Source organism: Halichoerus grypus, chromosome 1, assembly GCF_964656455.1.
Source record: "Halichoerus grypus chromosome 1, mHalGry1.hap1.1, whole genome shotgun sequence".
In the NCBI taxonomy this organism is placed as follows: Eukaryota; Metazoa; Chordata; class Mammalia; order Carnivora; family Phocidae; genus Halichoerus; species Halichoerus grypus.
In genome coordinates, this window is record NC_135712.1 from 150,556,190 (window position 1) to 150,569,361 (window position 13,172).

The following is a 13,172-nucleotide window of genomic DNA, read 5'->3' on the forward strand; positions in this document are numbered from 1 at the left end:
ACGCCTTACTCCAGAGTGACATGTAGGTAGGGCCGGGGCCTGACCAGGGCTGTGCCAAGTTCTAGGAGATACAGCATAGGAAGTCAATGCTGCCCCAAATCAGATGCTTAGAAGTGGAATCTGGACCCTGAGGGGCAGCTGGTGGAAGGTGTAGGGACAAGACTTCAGGATGACTGATGGGGGACTCTGGTGAACACCCAAGAGAGAGACAGGAAAAAGGAAAAGGGGAAAATGGGGGGTGGAGGTCGTGTATAAGATTGTAAGGCAAAGCAAAATGGAAAACGACTGGGCAGAGAGGAAGGGTGTGGGCGGTTTCCCTTGGAATAAGGGAGCTCCCCCACTGCCCAGGGAGGAAGCATCCTGAGTATTAGTTCTTGTTCTGCCACTGAGTAGCTGTGTTTTCTTCAGGAAGTGATTACTTCTTCTTTTTTTTTTTTTTTTTTTTTTTTTAGATTTATTTATTTATTTGAGAGAGAGAGAGAGAGATTGTGGTGGGGAGAAGCAGAGGGAGAGAGAAACTCAAGCAGACTTCGCTGAGCCCAGAGCGTGACGTGGGGCTTGATCTCACAACCCTGAGATCACTACCTGAAGGAAACCAAGAGTCGGATGCTTAACTGACTGCATCACCCAGGCACCCCTGAACTGACTACTTCTTTAGACCTTAGTATCCTCTTTTGTAAAATATAAGTCACCAGACTAAATTGTGAGTAGCTATGAGGATGATGGCCTTAAAGTTTTTCTCAGCTTGACCAAACTTTAGACAGGTTTCTTCCAGAGGAGCGTCCCTCTACCTCCTTTTTCTTAGAGCATTTCTGCCCCTTTACGGCGTAAATCTTCCACTAGCCTCTTAGCCCAGGTATGTCTTTCTTGAGGATTCAGGAGCCATCTCTTTGAAATGTAACAATCAAGAGAACTAGTGCCCTTGTCTGCCAGTTTCTGTGGGAGGGTAGAAAGAAGACTGACTTTGATAAGCACCAATCAGCGAAGAGGACTTAGTTGAATTCACCAACCACCTGTCTACCTTTCTCCAGTGCTTTTCCAGTGATTCACTACAGCACTCCCCTGTAAATTGTTAGAGCAAGGTTGAGTTCAGTCTTTCACCCCTATTGCAATAGTCTTGACCCTTATTGCCATAGTTATGAATAGAATCTTCCTTGTCTGTTTATCTTGTCTGATGCAATTCTTCTTTTATAAGGACCCGGAACCATAAGTATTTTTTCCTGAATTAATAATTCAAGAAAATATTTCCAGATTCAGGGCAGAAAACTCAATAGAATGACCTGAAGCTTCTGAAATTACAAGAAGAAAGAGAACATCCAGGATGCATTAGCACTGTAATGAAAATAAACACAAAGAAGAGGAAGTGGTAGAGAGATGAGGTGTCTTGCATTGGCTCCAAAAATACTCTGGAATGTAGACAAGAAGGTGACAACAACAAGAATACCCTTGGATCCCAAAAACAAAATACCATGCCATGTAAAATTACTAAAACAAAACGTAAGGATATCTTATTTCTCCAGAGCATTTGTTCTCAAAGCATGATTTGAAAACAAGCAATCTGTGTTTTTACAAATCCTTCAGGTGATTCTGCCGCAGCTACAGTCGAGAACCCCTGCTCTGGAGATCGAGAGAGAGGACGATAGTAAAGCAATGTCCTTTGACCAGGGTGGAAAGAGATAGATGTCATACTCATTTCCCAACCTCAGAGCTGCGACCAAGAAGCAGCTGAGGTTATGGTACAAGCACTGTTCCTGTCCTCTCCACGAGGAGGATGTAGTGACAAAATGACATCATCTACCTCTGGAGCCGTGTGCTGGGCATCTGGTAGGTGACGGTCACTAAGCTCAGTGTGAGGGATACGATAAGGGAAAGACAGCCCAGGCCTTCAGAGCATGAGCTTCTGCATTCAGACTTCAGCAATAAGCTCCTTCCAAAATGTAGGAAAGCATGTCCCCACCTGGAGAAAGTCTCATCATTATCTATTTAAAGCTCAAACCTATGTAATTAGAGGAGGAGAAGAGTAACTTAAATGTCACAACTCCAGGCTTGATTTCTGAAAGGTCAAAAAAAGAGTTTGCAATTCCACTGCGAATAATGAGGCAAAAAATTGAAAACTTGTGCTGTTCTGAAGATCCATGACAGCAAAACTGACAGCTTTGCTTCATAAAACCATCTTGGGAAATTGTAAGCTTGTTTTGACATTCTATCTTGATCGCCTTTAATTTTTTTTCTTCTTCTTCTTCTTCTTTTTTTTTTTTTTTGCTTTCCGTTCCTGCACCTTGACAAGCTTTCAAAAGGAGACACTTAGATTAAAAGGGAAAAAAAATGTCTGAAGCACTTACAATTTCTAATCATTCTTCAAAGAACATGGCATTTTAGCATTCTTGAAGTGTTTTAAATGTTTCCAAAGAGCTTTTCTTTGGAAGTGATTGGGGGTTTGGTGTATGGAGAATGACGATTAATTTAAACATCTTAAGAGCTCTTTTGGTGTGCTGGAATTTTTAAGTGCACCATTTAAGGTCCTTCGTTTCTGCATTTTAAGGAGATTTAAAACTATTTAACCTTTCTTAGTTTACAAGAGCTCAAGTGCACCACAGTAGGTTTTCTTGACTTCAGTTGCTGCAATAGTGGGATATAAGAGCAATTAATTAGAGTAAGACATCAAGAATTCACCATTGGTGATATGACAGAAGGCAGAAGGCAGTGTGAGCCCACCTGAATCTTTCCAAGGAGAAGGAAATATGTATATATATAGTAGTGTCTGTGACTAAATGCTATTAGTTTTCTGCCTGTGTAGGAAAACACGAGATAATTTCTTAGGAGCATTTTCAACAACATAATTATCTTAAACCATTAGCATAATAAGCCTAGATTTCACAAAGAGTGCCCCCTAGCGTGAGTGTGAAGCTTAAATAGGAAAGTATTCTCAAATTAGGACAACCATGTCTAATCTCTGGTCAGTGTTGGCCATTCACCATCCCCGTCCCTGCCCTGCAAGCCCAGGTCTATGAATGCACCCCCAGTGTGTCTGACACCCACAGCGTGTCACTGAATCACAGCTCTCGACCCCCACCCTAGCTCCGAACTTCTGAGGCAAAACCAAAACCAAACAGAAACATTACAAATTATCACCACACACTGAATTCATGGAGAACTACTGAAGGGTCATCTGTTACTGTCCCGGGATTCTAAGAGGTACTTTGACTGAGAACATTTAAAAATAATTTGAAAACAATGGTGAGGGATTTTGGAGACGGAGGAGCTAGAGATGGCAGACCATGATGGGAATTTTTGGACTCATATGAACCCCATGGTATTAAAGCTTCCATCAGTTTAAAGTTGTTTCCAGGTCATGGTTCTCATTAGTGCTCACCTCCCAAAGACTGTCCATGCAAACTTGAACTACCTACCTCAAATGATCACTATACACTTAGAAGAAAACACAAGGTTAAAAAAAAAGAGATACCCGCACCTGGCTACTTGGAACTCTAAGCCTTTCTGAGGCTCACGTTCCCTGTGGCAGTAATAAAAATAAACATGAACTCATGTTTATTGAGGGCTTATAATCTGCCAGGTATTATTCTAATTGTTTTGTGTATATTAACTCTTTTAGTCTTCAAATAACCTTGCAATATAGGGACTACAATTATTCCCATTTCTCAGATGAGGAAACCAAGACACAAATAGGTTAAATAACTTGCCCACAATCAGACTAACAGCATGCCAAAGCAGCAGCCAAAATTATTAATATTATAATTGCCTTACAGTGTGGTTTTAAGAAATTGATCATAGTATTAAATTAAAAACAATAGCTAGCTTTCATTAAATAGTTACCTTGTGCAGGTTCCTTGGTAACCATTTGTATATAACTAATTGAAATTTAACATACAATAGTTTGCTGGGGCGGTGGGGGGTGGGTAACATCATATTCTATAATAACCTATGTTTCATAGTGTGAAAGTTGAAATGACATGGGGCACTTATGTCAAGAGGTTTTCAAATGGAGTCAGGAGGCCATTAAGTAGATGGGCGTTTGACACGTCCTCACCTGCAGAACCATGAACTTTTGAACCGGGCCAAACTGCAAAAATGCCAGCCCAAACACCTACAACATGCTACAGTAGGAGACGGCTTAGGGATAGCCTTTGAAACCAATTCTATTCAATCAAAATCAGAGTTGTGCCACCAACACCAATCAAAAATTCTTTGTAAACAACGTATACAAGCATTCCCTTCTTGCTTTAAAAACCCCTGATTTTGCTCCCAAGTGGGACACCATTTAGGTTGTTACCCATATCTGTGTACCCTGAATTGCAATGCTTTGACCCCAAATAAATGCTCTTGCTCAATTATTGCCTCCTGACAATTTTAGGTTGACAACAGATAAGGAAACACCGAAGATTAGAGAGGTTGGTCATTTGACCTAGGCACACAGCTAGGAAGAGGCAGGGTTGGTATTTTCATCGCGCCTTCTGACTTCCCAGGTATCCCAGCAATTAATATCATCATCATTAATTAACTGGAAGCCAGAGGGAATAATGACTGTATGGGTTGGGTGGAATCTAGGAAATACATCAGGACATAAACCCATTCAGTACTAACTACCTGCTTTGGACAATTTCCCGGTACTCCTGGTACTGGATGTGCTGTCACCCCTGGTCAGCACCGTGATGCCCCCAAAACTTGCCGTCTTGGTCATGGCGGGCTTGAGATTGCGGTTGGAGCTGTCAGAGTCTGTGCTGCTCCAGGCCCTCTGATGGTCCGACCACTTGAGCTCATTCTCCGAGCTGCTCTGTCGACTCCCGGATGTTCTCCCTGAGCCATCTCTGTTGCCCCTGGAGCACAGCCATCGGAAAGATGCACAGGGACAGTGTTACATTCCACGAGAGGTATGGATCTAGAGGGGGACCTTTCTTGGAAGAGCCGTCTACACAAGACCCTTCCTGCAACCCTTTCCATTAAGCCTGTTGCCTCACAAACTGTGCCACAGATAGCTCGTTGACGGGCAGACAGATAACATACCACACATAATGTCATGTTTACAAACAGAAAAACCAAACCTAGAAATGTCAAACCATCCCTCTGCCAGTGAAGGAGAAATAAGTAGAAAAGACTTGGTATAAAATATAGTTGTTAACTTCTCTTATGGAGAGGAGAGGAGGATAAATTCTCCTGACCCAAGTCAACAACGAATCAAGGTTTGGGACCAATCATGATCTTGAATGATTCTGAAAGCAACTCCCACTGAAGACAAGTTTGTCTGTCCCTTTAGCGTTAAATAATGGACCGTGAGAAAATGCACACAGAGGCAGTGAAGCCATTTATTATTTTCTAACTTGATGAGATGTCTATCTGAATTCATTAAGGCTTTGGCAGTCAGCACAGAAATCACGGAAATTACTCTGTTGACCTAGGGTGAGAGTTTTGCCCGATGAGTTTAACCTTCATGGGCAGAGGAAAGTGTCTTTTAATCCTTTTCACATAGAAAAACTTGTGATAATAACAACACCAGTATAAACACTACACTGACAGGAAACTTTCCAAGGGGATCAATGGAAATAACAAAGCTCCATAGGTGAAAGAACACATTGGTTCAAAATCCAAATTGAGAAAGAGTGAATGTACGGGAAGAGGTCCAATAGGCAGACGTGCTTTCTGAAGACTCCAGAATCTCTCTAAGTAGAACACAAAATTACATGTGTTTTATAGAGAAAGTTGATGAAATTTGCATTTTCATTGGTTTCCAATCTGCTTAAAGAGGAACTTAGTGAATATTTTCAAAGCTTTTCCTGCAGTTGGAAATAAGACATGATTAAAATACTCTAAGATCCTCATGGATTATAAGTAAGTAAAGGGGACATAAATCATGGGCAATAGGTACAACCCATAACTTCATTATCACTAAACAATGTGACATGCTCAAGTGTTGATCCAAATCTCACAGATGTGGTCAGTAGCTTTGTTAACAGATAGTCTTCTAAAGACAAAAATAGACCGCGGAGATGTTAGGAGTGTGTGCATCTGATCGAAATGCTCACCAACAAAATTGTACAGAAGGTACACAGAAATTTTTCACTTTTGTTTCAACTTTACCTAATAAACTTTTCTTTTGTTTTATGAGAACTTAAGAAGGTAAATGGATCCAAGAGATAAAAAAAATGAAATGGCTCATCTATGATAGGAACTTTGTAAAATGAGGGGAGGACAGAAAACTCACAAAACAAAAAGCACTCAGTGCCCTGCTGTCCTGCATCAGTGTTTTCTTACAGTCTCTCTGTTAGCACCTCAGGATGGCTGGGTTTGGAAGGAGGAACTAAAAACAGACCAGATTGTGAGTAGAAAGTATCACACACTCACCAATGGTCAGATGGCTTGAGTTCTTAAAACTCCTTTGAAATTCAAGAAAGCCAGAGGAGGTGGGGGTAGAGGGAAAAAACCCAGCCTCTTCGAGTGTGTGGTGTTCCATTCCTGATTGTTTTCCTTTCAAGTACCAAATTCAACTTTACTCTTTTCACATTTAATTCTGATTAATTTGACCGGTCTTTGACAAAGCTTGGCAAAATCATTATTTAGCCACTGTGAATGCACCAGGGATGTGACAATAGTCTCACTTGGAGCTAATGGGGAATATTGCATATAGGAAAAGATTTGGGGTAGTCCTTAGCCTCAGCATACAAGATGCCTCAGAAGGAAGCTCTCCATATGCAGGTGATGATCACGAACTCTGCTTGAGTTTCTTTCTCCCTATGCCCCCTGCACCTCCGTGGGAGGAAATGCCAGTGTGGCTGACCTGTCTGCAAAGCAGTGTCCACCACTATTCCTGGGTGCAAACTAGTGTGCTGGAGTTTGCAGGCTTCACTCTGGCCATGGGTAACTCCTCTAGACTTGTGCCACACCCTTGGCCAATAAGGCAACCTAAGATTTCCTTGACTTCTTCTACCTCTACTCTCCACCAGTTCAAATCAGCATCCCAAAGTCAAGAGCTCTCAAAATTCCCAAAAGAGGGAATTTAAGTCGCTGCTTTAGAGTTAGCATTAATGAGATTCATAATGCATCTAATTCTGATTTATGGATCTCTATTTATACACTGAAACAATATTTTATAGCTCTACCTACTGATTATTCACCTTAGCACTGGCAAAGTGAGGTCCAGAATTGAATTTCCTATCTATTTGTGTATAGAATCATAGACCTCATAGACAAACATAACCACAAGTGCCTTTCTATCCCTCCTAAGCCCAGTCTTGGTCCCTTCCTACCAGAAACCAGGAAGACAATAGTAATGAGGTGTCTGGTCATCAAGAGGAGTTGGTCTTGTGTATGTAATGAGAATTTGATCCCAGAGTGGTCATAAAGCACATACTTGAAGTTCTGTTTCTGTGCTGATTAATATAACTAACAACATTTATTTTCCTTCATGTCTGTACATGGTATTTTTTTTTTTTTTTACCAAGTTAGATATGATGTACACTTTGAGTTGCTTTTACTATTGTGTGAATGTCTTTGTGCTAAGTCATCTTCCTGAGTTTCTGTGCTTGGTGACTCGGTGGGTGATGGCACTCACATTTGTAATGACTGATCTGAGTAGATGGTAACTCTGGCTAGGGACCAGATTTGGAGCTATGTGAAACCAATTGGCCTAGAGGGGCAAGAACCCACATTTCATATATTTATCAGCCTAAGCAGGCCAGATCTGGTGTGAGTACAGGAGTACTGATAAATTCTTCTTGCTCTTCTCTGGGTTTTCAAAGGAACAATGCAGAGTTATTATTTTAATCTACAAGTGTGATAATAAATGGTCTATCAATACAAGGGGAAGGCATTAGACTATGTAGTTCAACCTAGAAAAATGAAGGACATTTTTAAAAAAATCTTTTTATTCTTGCCAAAGTGTAAGGGGAACAAATTAATCCAACTTTTCTAATGATGAGGTCCTAAATTCACATTTACTACAAAAAGATACTTTTTGAGCACACAATCCATTTATTTTTTTCCTTAGTCTTTTCTTCCTTCTAAGTGGGCAAGAGGTTTTGTTTGTTTGTAAATGAGTTATTTTTCTCTCTCCTGCAACAGAGATGAATCCTAATATTCATCAAAGCAGTAACATATTAAATATATGCATTACATATTGAGTACATTGATAACGCTGTGTATCCTTTTTGCCCTATAATGAATATTAGAGGTATATTTAATAGGGTAGTGACAACATGGGTATGGTCCCTCTGTTTTCATGGAGCTTCCAGCCTAGTATATAACTTAAAATATACAGTATTAATATATAATAAATACATATACATCCATTCTCTTTATCTTACACAGATCTTGATTTAAGTAATTCATCATAATTGGAAGCAATCCTGTACCTTCCCTTAGAAATAAAATCTGTGCTTGAAAAACATATTTGAAATATTATGATGGATAGTAGTGGCTAAAAATCAACTACTCAAATGGAGTTATCATTGGTGTTTTTTCCAGTATCAAGCATAATTGCAAACTATCAGAGAAATTTTAACTTGGTGTAATTCACCAAAGTTGAATCTTAAATCAGTGTACTGCCAAAGTTAACCTTTGAGGGGAAAACAAAAACAAAAACAAAAAACCCACCAAAAATGGAAAATCAGAGGAAGAACCCGAAAGGATTATATACCAAGCAGTAATTTCCTGGTCCCATAGCTCAGCATTATCCAATATGGCTTCAGTACCAGCTCTGTAACAAGCTTTACAAAGATAGAACCAAACATATTTATTTCATGAACAGATATTTTACACTAATACACTTATATTTAACATTGATTCTGCCACATAATCTGAAAACACAGTTTTAAAAAAGTAAGCCATACCAACCGAAAGAGCTGTCTTTTCTTATAGGTCTCATTGCATATGTTACTGTCTTCCAAGAGCCTACTGGAAATGAAAAACATGGTTTTTATGATATAAAACCTAATGACTCTAAAGGCCCTGTGCTAAATGGATGTGTACTCTTTTGTAACAGTACTGCTCTTGCAAACCAACCCCTTGGACTATGTTTTATGTGCATGATGTTGAATTTTGCAATAATAAATTAATGACAGCATGATTTTTCCCCTATCCTAGGACTGAGGTACCAACACTAGATAAAAAGGAAAGGAAGAAGAAATAGAACAAATGGAAGAGGGGGAAAATAAAAGAAATTGATGTTTAATAGATATTTAATTAAATATACTCATTGTGATTTTTTTTCCTTTGGGTAATATTAAAGTTATCTTTTTTTGCCGGGGGGGGGGGGGTTGCAGAGAATGAAATACTGACATTCCAAAGACAGGTATCCAAGAAATGTATTTATTTTTGTAGGGGAATTTACTCAATTAAATTTTTGCTTTTTGGAAATATCAAGACTTGTTCGTATATGCAATGCATGTATGTGACCAATTATTGTAATGATGAATATAATTCAATTTGAATCTAAAGAACACTTAAAGTGCATTAGCAATCTTTTTATGCAAGATCCAAGTAAATGAATAAAATTTGGGCATAAGGCAGGGAAAATGATTGGCTGGATGACTAGGGAATAAGGTTTCCCACTAAACTGAATTATAAACACTCACTTCATCGTTTTAGTTAGAATATAGAATTTTGGAATGCTTAATCATCATCCCTAAGATGTTAGTGCTCATGGATTCTTAATTTAACTGTAAATAGAGAATATTCATGTAAACCTGTATGGATTTTTGAGGTTGCTTTTGAATGCCTTCTTTAGACATGTTTTCTACTTTCATCTATTCTTCTAGAAGAGGCTGTTCAATGAGGGGGTTAGCTACTCAAAGATTTCTAATTGCTAATATTAAAGATAGCTTTTTTCCCCCCAAGCATCTCTAATGCCCAGTTTAAATTTTCTCTAAGTACTAGAATTTAATCAAACAGCCTCCATTTTAATCAGTTTTACAGGGGCACCCATTAAGCCGACCCCTGAAATAAAGTTAAGCACCACTTTCTGAAGGGATACCATATTTCCATTCCAACTTGCCCACTCTGCTGCACCTTAAATGTGATTAAAACAGTTAGTGTGGAATTCTTGAATTCCCCTTGAAAAGCTGCAATTAAATCAATGGAGCATTTGAATATCTATGTCAGTTTAGAACTATTTCTTAAAAGTATATGTTAAATTTGAAAACCTTTGGCTCATATGCTCAAGACTTTGTATAAGTTGTGTAACCCATTCATCCCTGCTAACTCCCAAGTTAGTAAATTTAGATCAGTTTAGATAGATTTCCAAGTTAGATTAATAGGTTGTTTAGAGTGAGAAACTTAAAACAATATTATTCCAATCATTGTTTGCATAGCTATATATAATTATGGGGCACAGGAAGTGGCTAATGATACCCAATATACAAATACAGTGAACAGTCTCATCCATAAGCCAATGAAATTGCAAGTTCATTTATGCTTTGTAATGCCTGGTAAAGGTAACAGGAATTAGACCTCTGGAAGGACCAGAAGTCGAGATTTTACATAAGGAAAATGTACAAACTTATGTTTTGAAGTAACAGAAAAATATTTCCCCAAATTAAATAGTTTTTATGCATGCTAAATAACATACATGTGTACGCATATAAGTGTGTATGCATAGATATATGTATTTACTTATACATATATTCAAGCACACACTTATATATGGGATATATACCTATGAATATACAGGACACACATGACAGACTTTGTTCCTCTAAAGACATGAAAAAGCAAATTTCATTTTACCTGTTTTCCACAAAAAGGTTTTCCTGGGAGCAAACTGACTGAAAAATAAAAAAAGGCATTGTATCAGACGTTCTGGATGTGCTGAGGGATCCCAAATCCTTGCCTGCTTTTAAAACTACTTTTCCCCTCCAAGAGGAAAAGAATTAAGAAAAATATGTACTATGTTTTGAAAAAGTGGAAATAAAAAAGGAAAAAAAAAATGGTTAGAGTTAGAAGTGTAAACCATTCTCTTTCTCTTTCAGCACACAAGTACTTTTCCATCACGGCATCTCCAGGTTACGGATAGATTTAGCCCGTTTAGCATCAAGGTCAGGAGAAGAGAGATGTGAATCAAACTGTCTGAGAATCAGAGAACCATGTGACCATCGGATCCTGAGCTAGCAGTTTCTTCTGGGGCTACGGAGATGCAGCTCCCAACAAGAGCCAAAGGACTGGTTCAGATCAAGGCAGAGCATGTGCACTTAGCACGATCCACCCTGAGGATGGGAGAGCCATAGAACCACAATCCTGCAGTTATGACCTGGCAATGATAGACTCTCTTGAAATAAACAGACTGACTGCAAGACTCTCAAAATTGAAGAGATGCCATCAATCAATTTGCAGAGGGGGGGCGCGCAGAAGACATGTGGGAACAAAATGAAGCTAATCAGGAAAAAAAAATGTCAAGCCCATCTAATATTTTGTTTTGTTCTGTTTTTCACACAGAAAAACAATGACTTTCTTCTTAGCTTCCATTCCCCTAGCTATCACTTCTCCACTATCTTGTGTTTAATACACATAGGGAAGAGAAAATTCCATTACCATTACAAGCTGGGAAAGGCAAATTAAATTTTAACAAGCAGAAAAAGAGAAGTCTAAACCAAATATGGTGCAATGGCCCTATAACATAGTGACTGTGTTTAGGAATTAACAAAAAACCATTTTCAAAGTACTGAGTTTCTAACCATAAATATATATGCCATATTATACGTGCAGATTTTCTAAATGATGAATAAATGACCTGCTAAATGGGTAAAATGAGACTTAACAGGTCCATTTTAAGAGAAAATAAAACTAAAGTAAATAAGGACCTTTCAATATTGAATTTTTAAAAGATTAGCTAATGTAACCACTACTCAGAGAGGAAAGCAGGATATTGGTTTCTCTGCACATTTTGTTGAAGAAATCATTTCCTTCCACTAAACCAAAGGGCTAGCTTTGGGCATAACATGTTTTCCTCAGTGGTCTGAACGTTTCAGTGAGGGCATCTCTAGAACCATTTGTAATTTAACCTTTGTGATTTTAACATGCATCCTGAGTATCAAGTGCACAAAAATCTTATTTAACAAAAAGCAAAAAAACCAATTAAGAAAAAAGCTTTTCAGAAAATATCTTTTTTTTTTTTTAGTTTTTTTTTTAATTTGACATTTGTATTTATAAACAAATACAACTTATGGACCACTGATATTATTCCTATGGAGATCTCTTTATAGTAAGTGAAATATCCCACTATCTTCATTTCCTTTAGTTTGGTTTTACTCCCACTTTCAATCAAGTCATGGAATTAATTGTCTCAAGTATACATTATGAACTCAATACTTCGCTACTACTCAGCTCTTGTAGTTGGAAAGAGGTCAATTATGTTTATAATGTTCTGGCTGGATAATGGAATTGTTGAAACTTTACTACTTCTTTAAAAGAGTTGATCAAAGACATACTGACCTCTTCAGACTCATTAATCCAATAGTATTTTGAGGGAAGTTAAGCTGCCATAACTCTTTGAATGAAAAAATAAGGCACCTGCAAGTTGAAGATAACTTTCCCAAAAACGTATCTCAAGAGTATTTTTCAATTTTTGTGCAAAGGTCCTAAAGATTTATCGCATGATCTTCCAACACAGTTTCATAAATAAGGCAGATATGGTTATGGGCTGTGATTCAGTAGCTGATGAAAATAAACTTTAAAAAAGTTATTAATATAACTTGTGAATTTTAATAGCAGAGAAAGATAAAAGTGTCACAGTAATTAAGTGCAGCATTCAAAGCTGTCACTTATATGCATTCTTAGATATAAAGGGCTCTTTTTTTTCTTTCTTTTAAGTAGAAAATAGTTTTGCCTAATGGGTTACAGAATTCTCTCCCACACCCCACTCCCAATCCAGGTGGCATCACATGCCCTTCTCAATGGTTGTCTCGGAAGAGAGATCCCAGTGCATGCTGGGGAGACTGCGGATGAGCTCCTCCCAGAATCCTTATTTACACATAAATATCTTTCAGAAACCATCCTCCAGGCAAAACATGTCTTTCTCAAATATATTGCTTTAGCAACGTAACTTGCCAAAGCCAGCAACATTGCATTGAATTAATCATAAAATAAGCTGAAATTCTTGCTGAAGGAAACAAGAGTTATATTTCAAATATTTCTGACTACAAAAATACACTCACTTTTTATTTGAGAAC

The 13,172-nt window shown here is 38.2% G+C and overlaps 1 protein-coding gene across 21 annotated transcripts in view; it reads right to left on the bottom strand.

The window, feature by feature from the left end:
- Nucleotides 1-13,172, bottom strand: part of ARPP21 (cAMP regulated phosphoprotein 21) — a 153,746-nt gene that overhangs the window by 66,560 nt on the left and 74,014 nt on the right. For 9 of the 21 annotated variants that reach the window (XM_036111398.2, XM_036111393.2, XM_078073845.1 and 6 more), the window contains 3 exons: nucleotides 10,735-10,772; nucleotides 8,845-8,904; nucleotides 4,603-4,835 (listed from right to left, as the gene is read on the bottom strand). In XM_036111398.2, the coding sequence (XP_035967291.1) occupies nucleotides 4,603-4,835; nucleotides 8,845-8,904; nucleotides 10,735-10,772 (331 nt within the window). The remainder of the gene's footprint in view (nucleotides 1-4,602; nucleotides 4,836-8,844; nucleotides 8,905-10,734; nucleotides 10,773-13,172) is intronic. The other 12 variants (XM_036111407.2, XM_036111413.2, XM_036111419.2 and 9 more) reach the window with 5 other exon arrangements.